The sequence below is a fragment of the Oreochromis niloticus genome, linkage group LG13, assembly GCF_001858045.2.
Source record: "Oreochromis niloticus isolate F11D_XX linkage group LG13, O_niloticus_UMD_NMBU, whole genome shotgun sequence".
Taxonomy (NCBI): Eukaryota; Metazoa; Chordata; class Actinopteri; order Cichliformes; family Cichlidae; genus Oreochromis; species Oreochromis niloticus.
In genome coordinates this window covers 22,685,731-22,705,659 of record NC_031978.2, presented here as the reverse complement: position 1 = coordinate 22,705,659, position 19,929 = coordinate 22,685,731, and the positions used below count along the sequence as shown (strand labels likewise).

At 40.0% G+C, this 19,929-nt stretch overlaps 1 protein-coding gene across 5 annotated transcripts in view; it reads left to right on the top strand.

The window, feature by feature from the left end:
• macrod2 (mono-ADP ribosylhydrolase 2) overlaps positions 1 to 19,929 on the top strand; it is a 398,938-nt gene that overhangs the window by 258,971 nt on the left and 120,038 nt on the right. For all 5 annotated transcript variants that reach the window (XM_019366420.2, XM_019366419.1, XM_019366416.2 and 2 more), the window contains exon 6: positions 9,705 to 9,826. In XM_019366420.2, coding sequence (XP_019221965.1) covers positions 9,705 to 9,826 — 122 coding nt within the window. The remainder of the gene's footprint in view (positions 1 to 9,704; positions 9,827 to 19,929) is intronic.

The following is a 19,929-nucleotide window of genomic DNA, read 5'->3' as shown; positions in this document are numbered from 1 at the left end:
AAAGAAGCTTTACAAGCAGGTTGCTTTTAAAGCTCTGTCTTCGCAGGGCACCTTGCTGCAAGAAAAAGCACCAAGAGAGTAATAAATATTGTAGATCCCTGCTGCATGGGACTGTACAGATGACATCTTTCTGTGGAATTCAAATATCTGCAGTCTACCCGTAGTTTACCGGCCCCGTCAGATTCATCAACCGCATCCCTCAAAGGTGTTTCTGAGGGCTCCGCGTCGTAGCGGAAAATCAAATAATATATTTTCCTCACTACAGAAACGTGGTTGATGTGACCCGGCAGGGCTGCTTCTTACAAACTACATTATCACTTCATGTTGGATCGAGGCTTCATCAGCCCCTTTACACAAACCGAGGCCTGTAAAAGCAGAGATGATGTATCTGATGCTGAATTTTCTCAACCAAAGCTCCAGTTATACTCTTATTCTTACACATGCAGGCATGTAGGCAATATATATGCGCTGTTGCTTTAAATATTTTTAATTGAACATCCAGATTCCCTCCTTACGGTGCAGTGAAATCAAAGTTATAAATGGCTGTCATGTAATGAAGATTGTAGTTTCTGTATCAGTCATTAAGGTGGCAAACATAAGTAAAGAGTGTGTTTTGTGTGCTGTGATTTTATGTTGTTTTACAGAAATGTGTTTACACTGTATACATGAAGTTTTATTGTTTGAGCTTGTGAATTGTGGCTGCACTGTTTGTTTTTTCAGCCAGTCTTGCCTCACACGTGGCAAAAATACACTCTTTTTCACATTTTATTCAAAAATGCTTTGCAAATCGGGAAAAGGAGCGTGCAACAAGCTGTCGAGAGCAGTGTCACCTGGTAGCTCATTCAGGCTTAGGGGAATATTTATAGTAAGCCCAAAGCAATGAAACAGCTGGCAGTGCTGCTCAGTGACTTTGTCCCTCTGTTTTTACTCTGGGCCCATCGTCCCTGTAGACACTACCAGGGCCATTCTTACAGCATGTGTAGAGCAAAACAATCATTGCACTCCCACTGTCCTTCAGTGTGGAGCCAGCGCATACTCACTCAGTCATGCACACACACACAGACACACACACCTCACCTTCTTTTCAGTACAGTAAAGCAGTAAAAAAAAAAGTGTGCCAGCGGGCTGAGAGTTGGCTTTCAATTTAAGTGGTCTTTGCTTTTACTCAGAGAGCTTCTTGACATTTGAAAGCAGTGCGGACTGTATTGTACTGTACTTTATGCTGGCGTGGATGTGTGTTGGTGCCGCATGTGCGTGACTCCAGAAGAATGACACATTTCTTTGTGAATTGTTATGATTGACAAGCGCTGATCGGTGCGTCATAAAAATGCCACCTAAAATGTGGAAAAAGTAGAGACGGAGCCTCAGTGTCTCACGCAGGCAAACCTAAAGACGCACAAGATAATGAAATGAATGTATAGCTCACTTTATGCATAAAATATATCAGTAGAATGTTAGCTTAGCGTGTTTAATACTTTTTGTCACAATCATTGGAAAACATTCGTGTGATATTGCATGTGTGTATGATGGTCTGTCATCATCCTTTTGTAACTGCTCCCCCTCTTGCTCTTTACCCCCTTAGCCTATTTAAGTGTGACAGAACCTCAGTGACACTCACAATGGGAAAGCTCTTTGAAAGCCAAGTGTATGAATAATCACTAAGACACCCCTAATCCATTTTTAAAGAAGGGAATATTAATGCACTAACAACTGTATCTGCTCAGTATGCGTCAGATGATTCCAGGTCTGCAAAAAGCCCCCTCTTTCATACTGGAGCTTCTGCAAGCATTAGGGGATCGCTCTGCACTCTGTCACCATGACAACACCAGTTCCATGTCCGAGTGGGTGTACACACTTCATTTAGTAATCCTTAGCGAGCAACGTGGGACAGCTGTGTGCATGCTGAGAGGGTTTAGGCTAGCAATCATGCCAAAATACACTTAATTTCTGGAAATGTGGTCACTCTTGTGGGTATTATGGAATTAGAGTTTGAGTGGCAATGCCTGGCAACTACTGTATACATTACAGTTTTACTGGAAAGAAATTCGATCTTTATCTGAACAGGTACTCTCTTACTGCCATGGCTATTTGCCTCAGTGCTACAGTATGTTAAGAGGAGAAATACAAATACAATCACTTGATTAATGTTGAATTCTATTAACATTGAGCCGTCACAGAGGCACGCTCGCCGGTCTTACTGTAAGTGGCAAGAGCTCCGTTGTGTGTCTCGACCTCAACACATGTGCACTGTGTGTACACACAGAGTGCTAGAGTTTATGTCTAAATTCCAACAAAATAAAACTTGTCTTTCACTCTGTTTTTTACAGCTATGTAGTAGGTGGAGCTTCGCCTGCAAAAACCCCATGGTACACTCACACAGTGGATTAGGCTGGCGTGCTGACAGTGAGTTACTTTGAGAGACTGAGGAATAGAAAGTGTGAGATGCTACCTGCTTTTTGTTTGTTTTTTCATGGGACATTGAGCACATTGAAAAGAGCCTCATGACTGACAAAAGATGGATGAATCCTCTCTGCTTACAGTGACTGGCACGTACTTGCTATCATGTGGAAGCAGTGTTTAATTAATACAAGCATGAAAGAGCTGGAAAGAAAGTTGGAGTATCATTGTTTCGTTCTGATTGGTTTGCCAATACCATGAAGTTGTAGAGCATTTGTGTAGTGTATGTTATCACAATATTACTGGGATTATTAGTACAATCTACTATTAGTGTTACAATTACTAATAAGTCATGTAATCAACAATTAAAGTAAGTGTGCTTTTTAAATAGATAGCAAGTTTATTTAGAACAAATAAATAGAATAAAGCACATAAACAAGATACCTACCTCCTTATATAAGAATAAAGAAAAAAACTAAACATTATGAACAGATATGTCCACACTGATGTGGCTTCTTGTGTTTTTTCATCAACCAGTAAAAGGGAAACGACCCGCTTTGATAAATTTGTCAAAGAGCGACAGATGCTAACAGATTTCTACCCCATGTAATCACTGCTGAACCTCCCTATAAACAACTTCCTTCCTCTGTTTTTCTTTTTTTTGTTCAGTTGAGGTTTTTTGGTGGGAAATTTAAAAAAGAGAAAAATCAATGTTAATGGCAGACAGACGACATATTGCAGTCGACTGTAGTTTTTTTACTTTATTGATCATTTTTCTTCAGTTCACCCTGAAGTATTTCTGGAAAGTTTTCTCTGTCTTATAAAAGGAGACTTCCAGTTGACGCACAATACAGCTTTATTTGTGATAAACGTTGTCATATTTGTAAGAAATATATAATTCAATACATTTAAATGACATAGCAATGATACTGTTATCTGCCCTAATGGAGAACAGTTAGTGAGTGAGCTACCTCTGACTTGAATTGAAGACAGCTTAGCCAGTGCAGTGAAATCATGAGTACCACACATAAAACACAGTCACCAGTTTTAGGCATCAGTCATAAAATTTATAGAGACACTTAATTCTATTAGTAAGGATCATACAAACTAATAAGACTACAATTCACTCTCCATATAACATATGACTTCGCACATAAAAATAGCGACTGCAGTTTTGGCTGAATTTCCTAATGGACTGTAAGTCATTATGTGCTTTGTTGATTCTTAAGTGTGGAAGATAATTGCCAACAGGCAACACAAAGTGGTTTGATTACTGTCTTTTGCTTGTGGATCATAATAGAGCTGCACCCCTGTTTAAAGACTTCAGGAAGCTGTGCAAAATGTAAACAAAATGCATCAATTTGCAAGTAATTAAACCCCGTGTGTAACTACGAAATGAACAAAGACAACACAATCCCAGTGTTTACAGGGGTTTTATGTTCTTTGTGGAAAAATATGCTCGTTTTGTATTTGACTCCAGCAACATGCGTCAACAAAACCGGGACAGTTTAGGCACGTTTACCACTGTGTTGCATCACGCTTTCTTTTAACAGCATCCTGTAATTGTCTGGGAATTTAGGGGACAAATTGCACTCATTTTTTAATGTGATTGTTTTTCAATAGCCTTGCTTGATTCAGCATTTCAGCTGCTCAACAGTTCACATCCTCCTTTGTCATATGTGCCGTTTCTCGGTACACCGAGTGTTTTCAGTAGGTGACAAAGTCTGGATTTCAGGCAGGTTATACTGTAGAGCTCTTACTACTAGTGAGCCATGCTGTTTCTGCTGTGTAACTGTCTTGCTGAAACATGCAACTGATCCCTGAAATCTCAAACATCATGGCGGTTCAGTAGTAGTTGTCAACCCCACACTTGCATACATAGATTTTCTTGAATTCCTCTATTATGGGCACATATGATGATCCTTAACTTCATACAATTTTATGTTGAGGAAAAATGATCCTTAAAGCGTTTAACTGTGTGCATGCAGTCTTTCAGAGCGGCAAAGCTCTGCTTATCTTTAGTTCTCTATTACTCAGCATCTCTTTGATGCTCATTTTATACCCAATCCTGTTTAACCTAGTGGTGGGATTTTCTACCAGCAGTTTATCCTACTCATTTTAAATCAGCAAACAATAACTTACCAGTCACAAGTTTTCATCTTGTCTTTGTACAATTTTAATAAAATATAAGGTGAAAATGATCTTTTGGAAATAATGGGCTATAAATAAGACTACCATGTCCTCGTGCAGTGTCAGGATGACGCACGCAGGTTTGCATGTCCCGTTCTGTTGCCAACAATCAGATTATTCAGAAAAAGAAGAAGAAGCCATGCTACAGTAAATGTGTTCAAATATTTTTTAGCCTTTTGGAACAGTTATTATCTGGGATGGTACGTGGCACATAAAAATGAAAGATTGATTAGGCTGTGGAGTGCTGGTCGCTCTCTGAAATAGCACGGTACTTCACTTCTAAATGAAGTCTAGATTTTTCAAAGATTTTGTAGTTACTAAGAAAGTGGCGTCTTTGAAGTGAGCATGTCCCCTTGGTAGTTATTCCTGAGCTCTGGGAGAGCTGAAGAATGCTTTAGTGGGCTTGTCTAACATGTTCTCACACATTCGCTACGTTTGGTGTGTTTGGGGGTCATCTTGTGTCCAGTCGTTCTCCGATAACAGAAATATCTCGCCACAAGGGATGTCTTCATCTCAGGATTTATTTTTTTAAATTCTTTTATGTTTTTGCCCCTGACCTGAGGATCTCAAATAGCTGAATTCTATGAACACTATCAACAATCCCAATACTGAGTCGACGTTTCGAGTTGCCATGTGTAATGCAGACGCACCATGCACAGAGTGCAATTCACTGGAATATGTGAAAGTATATCTGACATTTGAAGGTCTGCATTAACTAAATATAGACTGCATTACATTTACCTTCTTATGGTTTCCTATAGATTTGTATAGTGCACTATTATCTATAATACATCATGGCCTAGAAGAGGAGAGAACAGAATGTGGACACAGCGAGCTTTTAACTATGGACAGGTGACAAATTACAGAGGGGAAAAACAAAAAAGCAACAGCATTGTCTTAACTGGGACATCACATGTTACAAGAACAGTGGCATGTGTCTGTGAGTGTGCTTTGGGGGCAAAAACACCTTTCTTCTAATTCTTGTTCTTTTACGGATGATAGTGGAGAGCGCTGTCTGACCAAATCCTCCCTTAGCTGTTCAACTGGAGTGAGAGATGGCGACTGTGAAGGCTGTTTTGTGGATGTTTTGTGATATAAAATACTTCACATCAGTTTCTTATCAAACCATTCAGTGACTCCCCCCACACCTTATAGATAAGGGCACTGTCATCCTGTCATCCTGCCAACGGTACCGTCATTTTCTAAATTCCTGATCATTTTGGTTGAAACGAGGATCATTTTCAGTCTGTCGGACGGCTAGTTTGTGTCTAGTGCATAAACATTTAACACTATCTTCACCTTTGTGCTGCGGTGTTCTCTGGAGTCTTTTGCCGTTGAACGAACATAACGCGTCTCCCTTCCAAAGGAAAATGTGAATCACAGCACAATTTCTCGGGTTATTCAGGCAGAAATTATATTTTTTTTATCCAATAATGCATTTTTGTTGTAATTTTCAGTGTTGATTGGGCTTTAACGACAACAAAAAGACCAAGAGCAACTCTTTATTTTTTCTTAAGTAGAATTTTTCTTTTTCTACGCTCTTGGCTTGCTGTGCGTTTTCCCATTTCACTTCTTTTTTTATTGACTGCTAAGAACTGATTGGGGGGAAATGTATGATAATTGTGCCACATCCGCAGTACAACAGGCAACATAATGTGACATGTTTCCTTAATTTATAGTGGAGGACTTACCAGTTTCAGCAATCAAGACACCCACTTAGAATTAATGGTTAGGCATTTTGGAGTAAACCTGCCCACAGTGAGTAATCATAATAGACAAGATAAACATCAAGTAAATTGTTTAGGCTTGAGGAAAAACAACCAAAAAATAATGTACCCCGGTATTATCATCACAGAACAACAGATCAGATCTTGAGGTCCGGTTGTGGTGTTTAATGCTGTCCAGCGACCGCAGGTTTAACGCATAAATGTTCTTTGAGTCTCACAGGAAAAGGAACAAACCTTGGGATTGCTTTTGTTTTTCTTTGAGGAGTCTGTAGTCTCATGGGGAGAGAGCACACAGTTTGAATGGCAGTCATCAATCTTTGCTGGTGCAATCATGTCACTGACGTTATAGCCCCGAGCAACCATCAAGACCAAGATGAACAAATCCAGTCCATCAAAAATTTGCCAAAAAGAAGAAAAAAATCTTTGCTGAAAATGGAAACTCAAGGCAAAAGCGTGTGCATGGGTTTTGTTGTTGTATGAGTGATAAAGCTAAAGAAGACATCTGTGAAATTTCTAAAGACTTTCTGTATGCTCATAGATTAAACTCTGCTGGCTTGTCTAATATAAAGAAAGCAACCTTTAAATGTATTTCATGAAAACATTTAACTCTGTTTTCCCCGGCACAAGACAACCACCAGCAATCTCTTCAGCCCTGTAAAGATAGAAATTTATTTGCCTCTTGAAGAAAGGCAGCACTGAGATAATGGTCTACATGTGTCAGTATTCTTACAAAGGGGAAAAAGGAAAAACACTGATGCGTTTGTAAGCTAATGGGTGCAGTTAATGATAAAAGCTGAGGGTTTTACCAGGAGAGAAAAGGAAAAATGATGAAGAATGTTAATAATGACCCGTCAGAGCTTTTCAAGCTCTTATTGCGAAGAGCATCTGTGTGCAATTTAGGTGTTGGAAAAACATCATTCAAAAGCATTAGAAAAATAACTTTTTATGCAAAGAGAGACTTCTGTCTTTTAGACAAGGTTAAGCTGTCCATAGCTAAAACGCCATACTAACAAGGTTATACTTGTTTTTGTTGCTGACATAATTCTTTTGTACGTCAGCGAGTCTGTGCAGAAGGATTGACTTCACACCCCCACTGTGCACTCAAAAGCCTTTAAAAAAGTATGATTCAACACATGGATGTTGAGTCATGAGCCTATATTTTTAGTGATATTAGCTTGATGGAGTTTATCACCTTGTTGCAAATACTTGGATTTAATTCTTGGATTTCCTTGAATTTAAAGAAATACTGAGTTTTCCTTTGAATGGAGCATTCAGGTCCTTGTAAATCAGGGGTAGAAAGGTCATTTGTGTTGAAGTTTACTGAGATGGTGAAGTAGCTGCCAGAGTCTCTCTGAGCTCTACAGTAACAAACTGTCCTTCCTGTAATAACTCTCCTTAGTTACAAAGTGAAACATGTCTTTCACCTTACAGAAACACAGTTGTATAAATATTTATTTGATGTGGAAGAGTTGAGGATACAAGTGGAGGCATCCGTACTGGTGAAATAAGAACTGCTTAAATTTTCATGAATTCACCAGTAGTCTGGTTTTTGGCGCTTGCCAACACTCTAATTGGCATGTGGCCGTTCTTGTAGTGAAGAACTTCATGAATTATGCACGAAAAACAACTTACCACGTGTCCCATTATAACCACATTGTGCTATGCAATTTTCAGTCTGCTATTCTGGAAAAAGGCAATACTTCAGACAGTTCTATTCTCATTACAACCCAACCTCGGTTTAGCATTGGGATCAACCAGGCCCCTTGTTTCGTACCTCTCCCAAAAACGAAATATTACCCCTTAAGCAACATTAGAAAACGCTTCTTGATGATAAAGGTCCCTGCTTTTTATTATCATGTGTAATAGCTACTCTTTGCTTTCATCTCAACAAATTGTGACTTGAAAGTCGAGTTGTGGGCGGTGTGACTGATATGCTACACTTTCCGTATGGGGTTCATATCCTTTCTGGTATTTTCTGACATATTCTACTTGTTAGCCATTGTTTACTTTGTTTTAGTTCATTCTTTTGTCTTCAGTATTTAGTAAAAAAAATAGGAGTTACAGTAAACCAGTGGTTCTCAAACTTGTGTGGTGTAGGGTGTGAACTTTTCCCCTGACTTCTGCAGTGGCCCGTGCCAGAAAAATGTCTGAGAACCACTGCTGTAGATCTTTTCACAACCAAAACCACACCTTTAGGGGAAAAAACCAAAACGTTTTCCTTTTTGCTAACTTGCCAGGGTGATGACTCCCATCCCATGAATATGCCCCATAAATATATGCATGTCATAATTTTACAGCCTTCTGTTGTAAAAATGCTCCTTTATGAGCTGTGGTTTGACAATGTGCTTTGAGAGTGAACCAAGAATCAAATTTTATCCAAAAATTATTTATGGCAGAGTAGATTAGGAATGTAGCTGATATTTATTCAGCAGGAAAATGAGGCTGAGTGTTTCATATCAAATAATTGAGGTCACATGTAAGAAAACATATGAGGAGACTGCGGTATAAAACGCTGGCTGCGCTGCCATTTATTTGCAAGTCCTTACATGAACCAGCTCTGGATCCTTCAAGAGGGTTTAATATTTTAGTAATGAGAATTTGCTGCATTAAATTCCAAATCTAAGGGTCAGAAATGATCTATATTTAATTTGCTTAAAAATGAAGATTTACTGGCCGGCACTGCTGGATATAGTGAAATATTAGTACTGTCTGGGTTTGAATAAACAGAAGAATGGCATCATGACTTTTGGTGAATCATCATGTATATAATCATTTTTGTTGCAGACTTTTGGTTTTTGCATAAATTATTTTTCTTCGTAGTTAGTCTTTGCGATCTACCCGGTATGCTATGTGGGCGTTGCAGAGTAACATCCTGTATATTGATGCTGACCTGGCCTGTCCAACATTGAGAAGGCCAAGGGTAGCCACGCAGAATGCAGAAGATTATGTTTCTGTCAAGTCACTGAGTCGATTCTTTTCTACTTTCCTGTCATCGCGCCTATGATTCATTTAAGAAGTTGCATTCTTCGGTCTGGCCGGGCCAGACAAGGAGACCAGTGATTGACAGGTAAAGACATTACTATGCGAAGGGAAAGAGAGTACAGGGAGAGATATGAATATTTGAGTGGATAGCATAAAAGAATCTTGTAATTGATTTTCTATCTAAACTGCCGCTTCATTTACTAAATAAATGCACTCACTTAGGTAGCGGGTTCATCTTGCCTTCTTCATTGTCTCATTGTGAAGACAAACTTTCTCACGTTGTGTGTTGATGATGATTTTGCAGATTGTTTTTATAGCCTTGCACTTACCACCACGGAGCTTCAAACATTTATCCTTGCTAAAAGTAGGCCGTGCTCAAACGAGCTTGTGTTTGTCCCTTTCCGACAGATGTGATCCACACCGTGGGGCCGGTGGCCAGAGGTCATGTGGGCCCTACAGAGACCAATGACCTCACCTCCTGCTACCAGAACTCCCTCGACCTGATGAAGGAGCATGACTTGAAGACTGTGGTGAGTACAGTGCGCTGCCAGGCTGAGGAAAAACTGGACTCTGTTCAGAGCAGTTTAAAACACACAAATTATATGCTTTTGGTGTTTTTGTTTAACAGCGAGTAAGCCTTCAGTGAGAAAAGCTGTGTTTGAAAATTTTGGAAATTTGGAAAAGGTACGGGAACAAAAGGATTTAGCATCTTTCATTTTAGATACAGTTCTGAAAAGCCTTAATCTTCTTTATTTAAACAAAAGCAACAGAGAACACAACAAAATGGTAATGTTTCATGTTTGTCAAATGAAGGCTTTTCATGTAGACTACTTTGGGTTGTGATTAAATGAAAGGCAGGCCTTTGTACCCACCTCTCTATTTTACGACTGTGAATAACCATGCTGTTATTTTCCTTTTTTTTTGTTTGGCAACCCACTTTAAGGTTAAAAAACTCTGCCCTTTCTCAAATTCTACAAAGGCTTTGGTGTAGATTTGCGATGTGTCATTTTTGTTTTCAAGAAATTAAGTCTCTCGCACCAAGAAGTAATTTGTGATGTTTCTTGGACACATCTGTGCCACCTCTTCAAGCTGAATTTTCTTCTTTAAAACACCAGAAGAACAATGGGTACGGTGCATGCGACTGAATCATAAGGGCTTTAGATGAGACAATGCCCACACAATCCACAGCTGGCAGATGATCATTCACACACTATCTAAGCTTCTAGCCATGCGCGGACTGTATGTTTCAGGCTGGGCTGTGTGATATATGGATTTGCCCTGCCCACAGAGGGTAAACAAAACAGTGTCACACCAAATAGCCACAAATCCCACTTTCTGTGTCAGTGTACTACCCTGCAGCCTCATCAGAGGTCAATCGATGGAAGAAAAATGAGACATACATGAGTGCCGGTTTCATTAAAGACGATGATGACAAATTCCTGCTCTGTTGATGACTTATTGTGAGCGCAACAGACACCTCTATGTTGCAATTAAATGGATTGTGAAGCCAAATGTCTGAAGTAGTTAGGTTTCGCCGCTTCGAAGTTATATGAGAATGAGCGGCAAGTATTGTCCAACTTCTCAAATAGTTACATCCACTAAAGATGAGTCACAAGCATGACATTGCATTAGAATATTACACAATTACACTGTGTTCTGCTCAAGAACTCACTGGCAAAGGGAGCACCTCGGCAAAATCACTCGGCATCTCGGGCCTCCTCACAGGGACACACCACCTTGCTTATGTGCTTTTGTCCACAAACCACAAAATTCTTGTTTTTTTTTGCACATTCCAAAGATTTATTTAGATTAGGTCTATCTCTTGATTTATTTATACAATAATCCATATATTTATAAGAAACAGAGTTTCTGTTTTTACTAGGAGCAGGCAGGATTCTGTCTAATATATTTACACAGCTGCTGTGAGTTGAGCAGGCCTTCAGTGAAAACAGTGGTTTTCTTTGATTGGCTGGCCTTGTAGGATGAACATTACGTTATCTTAGCCACAGTCCATTTGGTCTCTCCTTGGTGCAAGGACAATAGACAGCCTTTTTTTTTACCAAAACCGAAAAGGAAATAGCTGTTTCTTTCTTCAAGCAAGGCTGTGGCCCTGATTTAGTTTTACTCCAGCTTGCCTTGATATGCAAGACACACTTGAAGAGAGGCTGAAAGGGTTCTCTGCTAATTCTTTCTTAACCGACTATCTCACAGGCTCTTGGTGCACAACACAATGTGTCTAAGTTTCTGGTTAGCTGTTCAGCACTAAGCTCATTTCAGCCTCTCTGAAAGGGTCTCACTATGAGGTTTGCTGTTTGAGAGATCCCACTGACGACAGGCCCGCTGCCAAGTGGGTCTGTAAAGTGGGCAAAGGAAGGCAGGACAACAGGGAATCGTAGATGGCTGCCTCCCTAAAGGGGATTCCAGGGCATTACAGAGGAATAGGAGTCAAAACAAAGCCTAACACAAGATAAACTTGAGCATGAAAGGAGAACCGATTGGTCGCTAATCCCCATTTCTTTAAGCTCAAAGGCACCCTTCAGGCTCCAAAACTGTATGGTTACCACAGTCATCATATCAAAAACTTCTTGTGCAAGTAGCATGTCAAGATGGGGAGTTTACAGAGAGTACCACTAAATTTCAGGACTGAAAATGCATTTCCTTTACCTTAGGGCAGCTCAGTGTGTGAGTGCGTGCTTACTAGTATTCCAGTGGTTAGAAATTAGATAGAAGAGCATTCCTTCTCCTACACTGTGCTGCGCTGATTTGCAGCTCTGCTGGAATGGAAGTGAAGAAGATCGAAAGTGTGACTTTTAGAAAACCTCAGGCAGTTCCTGGATGGGTCGCAGAAATGTTTCTCATTTTTGGGGGTAAATTTCCAGCGTAATATTTGTATGGGTTAAATGTCCTGCAACACTTGTAGGATATACAGTAGAATACTTTTACCGCTTGACTGATTTTGCATTTTGTCTTGTTCTCTGGATAAATAGCAGGCTGGACAATGTGCCGTTGAAGCGTGTTTTTCCAAATCATTTGACTGCAGTGCACGCAGGATAGTGAAAGCATGTGTTTGTGCACACATAAACTTTGCCTTTTACGTGCGTCATCCTCAGGCATATGTGAGTGTGCCCGTGTTACTGCAGCATCTTTGCTCAGTTCTTCTCTGCCTAGAGGACTCTCATGCTTCAGTGCTTTTTTTTTTGGCTTTTTTTTCTGCGGCTGAAAGAGCAGCAGGCTGTCACAGCTCCCTGGGCTCTGACTGACCATAGCCCACAGCCAGGATGCCAGCGTTCCAGCAACACACAGGGGAGCTATGGGAGCTTTGCAGGAAAGTTGCAGCTCTGGACTATTGAGCAGCACGTTGTCAAACAGCCCCCTCCTCTGCTCATTGCTTGTTACACTACACTATGTTGTTTGTTTCCAAAGGAGACTCAGGTGAAGACCCAAAGAGGAAATATTGGACTTGTTTAAAGATTGATTGTAGTTATGTAGTAATAAGTGATAATAACACTAACTGCCCTTCTAGAGCAAAAATATTCTAGCAGGCATTTAGCTCCATGCTTAAGCCAGGACATATTAAATGGCTCTGATAAAGGTTTCTTTCATATATAAAGCAGTGTTTCTTAAAGGAAATCAGACAAATAAGGATTTTCTATAATGGGTCTGTGTGCAGAGGTCCCAACAAATCATAGCACGTGCAGTTCTTTTGCAGCCAAAAACATTGCTAATGAAGTTCATAACTAAAAGGGTATTTCTTCAAGTTAAGGTTTTCATTACTTGATAAAAGTAAAGTCATTCGCCTGTGTGCATTTATATTTTATTAATACACTTGGGAGTGTGTGTGCTTTACATGTATATGGGGGCTTGTCTCCAAAGAGCCGAAAAGCCTGAACTGAGGAGACGGTAATACAGGTCCCCCATTATAGTTAGTCATGGACAGCTGCTCAGATTCGTCCCTGGAAGCAAGTATAGCGTCTATCAGGCAGAAAGAGATATGGAGGGAGACGCCACCATCTGGAAGTCATTCAGATTCAAGCTCAGAAACTATATTAACCACTTATATTACAGTATGACTTTTAAAATAAAAAATTACCCAAGTCTTTATTTGTATTATCCTTTTGGAGAGTGTCTTGTTAAGATATTAGAACTAAGATTTGACTTCATGGTACATGAGATAGAGGGAGCGTTTTACTTGTTGACTAATGATTTTGTGGCTATTGCGTGCCTTTTTTTTGTTCACAATTTGACTTTGACGGGCCACAATTTGATGGCTTGTGAAACTGTTTGTCATTAAGCTATTTCTGGCAGCATATCGTGGGTTGGCAGCTGCCAGTGCGGACAGTGACAGGGTCGCAGACTGTATTTAGTGGCCTCCTCTCTGACTCCCATGCGGCCTGGAAGTGTTTAGCAGTCATAACACACAGGCTTCGAGGAGATCCAGCAGGGAAGCCACAAATTGCCCGTTGAGAAAAATGCTGAAAGCCAAGTGGATTGCAGATGAATGGTGTAGAATGATAGGATTAGCTCCCCCCTTTCTCTGTGGGCTTCTTCCAAGGCTGCTAGGAGCATTAGCTTTCATTCATTTTGCCCGAGAGCGTTCCCAAAATGCATTCCCACAAACAATATCTTATAAACATGCACAGTCGGCTGGAAGATGGCAGCTGATAGCTCCTACTGGATAATGTGTTTGACATGACAGTGACAAAACAAACCCTTGTATTATCGTGAACTTGCCCCCAAGGTGGCGTCAAGATAGAGACACTCTGGGATTTGAGTGAGAAGTTGAATTTAACCTCGACTTATGTTCAGTTTTGGCCTTCGAGTTTTAACAGCATCCTATCGGCTCTCAAGAATGATATAAAATATCCAGTAAATAACTTTTACTGTTCCATCTTTCTTAATGTGGGTCACCGGTGATATTGAAAATGTGTTTTTTACTACTGCATTTAAGTGCACTAGAGGGTCTTTGTTCTTATTTATGTGTCTAAATATTGCCATATCAAACTTAACGACTTTGTACTTCATCCTTTTCCATTTTGGTGTACCCACTTCCCAAGTGATTAATTAATTTTCATTTATGCACTGAGCAGGTCACGCACAAACCATTCCTCTGTGTACTTCTCTCCCCTTTCTGTTTTTTAAGATGTTTCCTGCTTATCTGCTTGCAAAATACAGTTGTTTTTGTACCTTCATCACCTGGTATTGGATTTAGTTAATGTTATTGTAGTTATAAATATAAACCCCCATATATGTCATAGGGATACATAGTAACTGTGTGATTAACAAAGGGTACCTTTTTTGTTGTACAACTTTACTACTTTACTTTGCAGTAAAAATCTATTGCATTTAATTTTATTGCAGACCAGTCCACTCATATGTGTAATTGGTGGATATGTATACTGGATGTATACGATTGGTTCATATAATTTTTGCTGACCCTTACGCAGGCTGAACGTCAAAACGAGCAATGATGTTGTTCTTCATACAACAGATGTTGTTGGAGCTTCAACCTCTTTGTTTGTGCTTCTCTGTGTACTTTGGAAGTAGCTGTAGTTTGACCAGATACCTGTTTCCAAAAACAGGAGATTGTACTATAACTATTAGGTGTAATAAAAAGTTTGCCCTTCAAGATTATCTCCTCGTGCATTTTTAGCATTACAGATATTTTCAGATTGCTAGCCTTTCTGCAATTTCACTATGAGTGTAAAATGTGCACAAAGCAAATAAAAATCTCCTTTTCAGATTGACTTTTGTATGCAGGATAATGTCTGATGATGAGACCTTGACCTCATCAGGACTCCATAGTTTTTAAATTATTAGTGCAGTCAAAGTTGCCACCAGGAACTAGCTTGCAGTTCCTCTGGGTGAGAGCATCCAAATGTTCATCCATGTTCCCAAAATGAAAATTGCCATGAAGGGTTACTGGTTTGATACCATGGAAAAGATCCTTAGCACACTGCAGCAGCACAAGAGCAAAGGGCCGGATTAGGACTTCAGTGGAGTGATCCAAAAATAGCAGTCGCGCTGAAGTCCAGAGGTACATGAGAAGTGGGCCCTAAAAGGGACATCGACCAAATTTAAATAAGATGTTTTTTAATGATTTTTATGGACCAAGTCCCAGACGTTTTTAATCACATCTTGAAATTATTTTTTTAATGACTTGTAAATATTTTTTTGTCCACAGCTAACCATATTTGCAGTCCATTTTCATTTTCTCGATGTCAGCAGAAATTTGTTTTTGTAAATTTAGCTTTCCAGTTGGGATTATTATAGTGATCTGTGTAGACACCGTGCTTTATTTTTCAGCTTGGCTTTGGTTTGTTTTGTTAATATGTGAGCAATCTAGCTTTTTTTAATCAGTATTAGTGTAATGAAAAATCTAGAATAAATCGAGACACCTAGGCTTTATGGAGACACTGTAGTGTACTGTAAATACATTTATAGGGTGTTGTCCTTAAATTAGCCACAGTATGTGATTATAACACAGACCCCTTCTGTAACCAATCATTGCTAGGAGCACACTTCCACATACGCTACATTACCTGCTTGCATCGACAAAAGTTAATTAGTCTGAAGCTTTCAAAAGGTCACACCGACATTTAAATTAGTCATTTCTATTTGTCTGATCCAAATCATTGGCAACACTGGGCCAATTAGATCCAATTATAGTGATAGTGGTTGCCGTGGTATGCCACCTAGTCGGAGTTAATGACCACTGGAACCCCAATTACCTGAGCAACCTAATACAGAAGGAGTCAACCACAGGGGGAAGGAGGAGCTTCAGGTGCAAGGAGAAGTCAAAGCCCTGCCGTATCACCTTCCCGTGACACCCCTTCACTCGGGGAAAACTTCAGAACTTTATGTGAGGTGAAATGTTAGGATATGTAAAATGTGACATTTCTGCACACCTTGAGAGGGGCAATCACAGCTGATGGGTATAGAAGAGGTAATCTCCAGAGTGTCTATGTGCAGAGGGCTGATACGAACATGCTAGTGTCTTGATTACAAGCAGAGTGAGCCCACATCAATCACCAGAAACACTAAGCTCTGTCTTCCACTAAAGGCTACTCCATCTAGTTGTTCTGTGAGGAAAATGGCAGCAATTGCATGATATGTTAATGTTCCCTGACAATAATAAAAGCGCTTCCCATAATTTAAGTACTAAAGCATAGTCAAGTAGTATAAGACCCACTCAGCTCTCAGGCTAGTTTTACTTCATCTTTTTCTCTTCTGCTGTACCTGACTGTGAGGAGTCTCCTGAATTTCTATGAAGCTCCTATCTCTCTGTGGTACCATCTGAGAATAGAAGCGACAGCTCGCACCCAACTGAGGGACTGTCAGAGGAAGTTGTTGATTGAACAGATGTCGTTCCCACCAGACGCCATGAGAACGAACACCACAATAAGCATGCATTAATTAAACATACCTGAAGTATGTGGGCAACGCCGGAGAACAAAAGGCATTTCTGTCTACCTTTATCGCCGCTTCACAACAGGAATGAGAAAGTGAGTCGCTCCTTACCTGTGCTTTGACTTTCAGAGAATACAGAGAGTTTAAACAGGCTACGAGCTTAGAGATCAACCCAACAGAATAATAGCGATAATTAGGTCTGATTAGCGGTGTCTCGTTCAGCTAAAGTGCAGTTTTGGAACGGGTCATTTGGAACAATGCTGATTTTCAAAGAAAGTCCCAAGTCATTTGCCTGAAGGAGGCTTCTTTTGAATCACATTGTTTCTGACAAAAGAAAAACTCTCAAACAGACGATACGTGGACGGTGGCATTTGTTTGCTTTGAAATCTCCTCAGCCTGAACCAGTACAGACAAAAATGTTCTGGTCCTTGCTCAAAGCTTGTTTTTCCACCAGTAGGCTCCCATCTGTTTCGAGTCGTGCTCGAGTCTGAAATACCTGTGTCATCAAACATTTCCTCCACCATCTGATAAATGCTTCTGCTTTGATCAAAGGAACTGAGCATGGAGGAGGGATGTGAGATACATTATTGTACATACAAAGGCTTTTCTCATAGCCTGACAGTTACTCTTCAACTGAGTAAATCTCAGCAGTCTCACGGATACTGTAACAGATTGGTGTTCATCGGCAGCAAACTCAGTGGAATGAGTTCTTGTTTACATCATTATAGATAATTACCGTGCCGAATCAGTCCAGCCAACAGCGCCTGTGCCGTGTGTGTGTGTATGTGAAAACAGAGACGCCTCTAACACTCCTGGTCATCTTATTACAGATGCAAAAGCGTCCCCTCAGGTAGCAGCTCATGTTGCCTGGGTTTATTCAGTCATGGCTCGGGTGGCAGAGCGGGTACTCCACAAATTGCATGGCCGGCGGTTTGATCCCATGACAATTTATTGCCAGTAAATAGATAAATGAGAAATACTCAATACAATTTACGATTTCAATTTGAGATGATGCCTGTGGGCGAGTCTGTTCAAACAGAGTACACAAAGGAAGAACCACAGAAAACCTTTGTATCATGTGCAAATCAGCAGCTAATCTTTTACCACCAATCCAGAAATCCAGATGGTGCATTTGTGATCGTGATATGCATAGGAACAGTTTCAATTTAGCACTCGCAGATGGATGCACTTAAACCTAAAAGCCAAGACATTTAACACGAGTCTGTATCAGAAAATACATTTCATGTTTTTTTGTTTGTTTTTCCCATGTAGGGCACTGAGAATATTTAATCTTTTAAAGCACAGCATTTAAAATGCTTTTTTTGTATTTAAAAAAAACACATGAGGCATGAAGTCATTGTGAACATGTGATCTATTAGCAATGTTAGTAGCTTTAGCACGGGTGTGAAAGCCAGCTTTACTCCAGTGTTGAATCTAGTTAGCCTCAAAACGCTCCCTTGAGGTGTTTTCATTTGGGGCGTTTATGAAGCCAGGTGTCGAACCCAGTTGTGACCTTGCCAGGGCCGTGTCCATGAAACTGGAATTTCCTGGTCTATCACGGGGTTCCATTTCAACAAGCTTGCACCCAATTATCCTTCAATCATAGTCCCTGGACTTACAGACGTGTTTGGTTGGAGTACAAGGTCTCTATAGCACTGGGTCGGCACATTGGGGACATTTATTTCACTACACATGGCATCTTTTCAAGGCAAAAAAAAACCCAGATAGCATATCAGGTTAATATGGATGTTGCTAAAGTTTATTGTTCTGTTAGTTTCTTTTATACTGGATCAATATCTCAAGACACAGCATTATGCACTGTATGAACATCACGTTAGTAGTCTGGCCAAGGGTTTTCCTGATTGTTCCACCCTTTATTGTATGCTGTGCAACAGGAAAGTCCATAACTCAAAGTTGGTGTTGCATTTTAGAAGTACTGTAAAAATATATATCACAGGAACACATAAATTGAAATGACAAGCAGACTGTGTAGTAATTGGTTTATTAATGAGAGAATGGGTTTGTTTAAAAAAGAGAGAGAGAGAAAGAAGAAGAAAACAAAGCCACCACTTTGATCCTCTTAAATCCCCTTTGGAAAAAGAGATAGTGCCTTTCAATCCTCTTAAACTTCATCTTGTCGTTGATATTTCCTCCTTTCTGACTTAATTAGGCTCTGATATTTTATTTTACTTACTTTTTAGTAAGTTATGTCTTGTTGAGCACATACAGGGACTTAAATCATAATATCATACTGCTGGCTCCTTTTCACTGTGTGTTGTCTTCTATATTTTTAATAGCATGCATTTCCCCCTCCCATAAAACATGCTTAAAATTTAGAAGCTAAAATATACTAAGCACAACTCTTTGTTTATGCATCGGTTCCCATGTGTTTTATCAAAGAGAATGCTTAACATAGAGAGCTGACAGGTACTGGAAGCCTTGGGAGTCTGTGTAGTGTTTTGTGCATTTTAGATATGAATAACTACATATCTTCATCCTGGCTATACAGTCAGAAATGTAGATTATACTGCCTATCAGCTCCGTACATATTGTGCTCATTGATGTTCGATTTGCCGAAAGCAAACTTGGAACCAAACATGATGAGATGACCATTTGTCCAGACCATATTTATTCTAGCTTATGAGAATATCAGGACGCTCAATGCAAAATCTGTGATTTATCCACAAACATCCACAGGGACAAAGTCTTGTCCACCCATCAGTTTATTATCAAATCCGCAGCCTTCCACCTGCAGGCTTGAGCGGGGGAATAATTGTGCGCATAGGCAGACAGGCCAGTGTTTTTACTCTCCTACATATTTTGTTAATTACAGTGCTGTTACCCCACACATATATCCGGTTTAGTGCCATGATTATCTCCCAAGGTCATCGCTAACGAGGGCTGATGCGCTGTGCCTGGCCTGAGCTGATTGACTCACGATGTTAAACTGGCTCAGATTGATCCTACTCAGCAATTCAGGAGGCAATGCAGCACCTTTCACAGGTTTATGAGAGAAATATATTGGGTCTCACGCTGCAGAATTGTATTGCTTTGATGCTGAAGATTTCCACGGAGATGTAAAATACTTATTTCTGCCCCAGCAAATGTTTTTGTTGTTGTTGTTGTTGTTGTTTTTTTCACTTCCTGTCTGCTATCATTGACATTTGTGTTTGGACAGAGAATTCAGCTTTACTTTAAATTATCCTACCGTTTAGTAATATTTGAA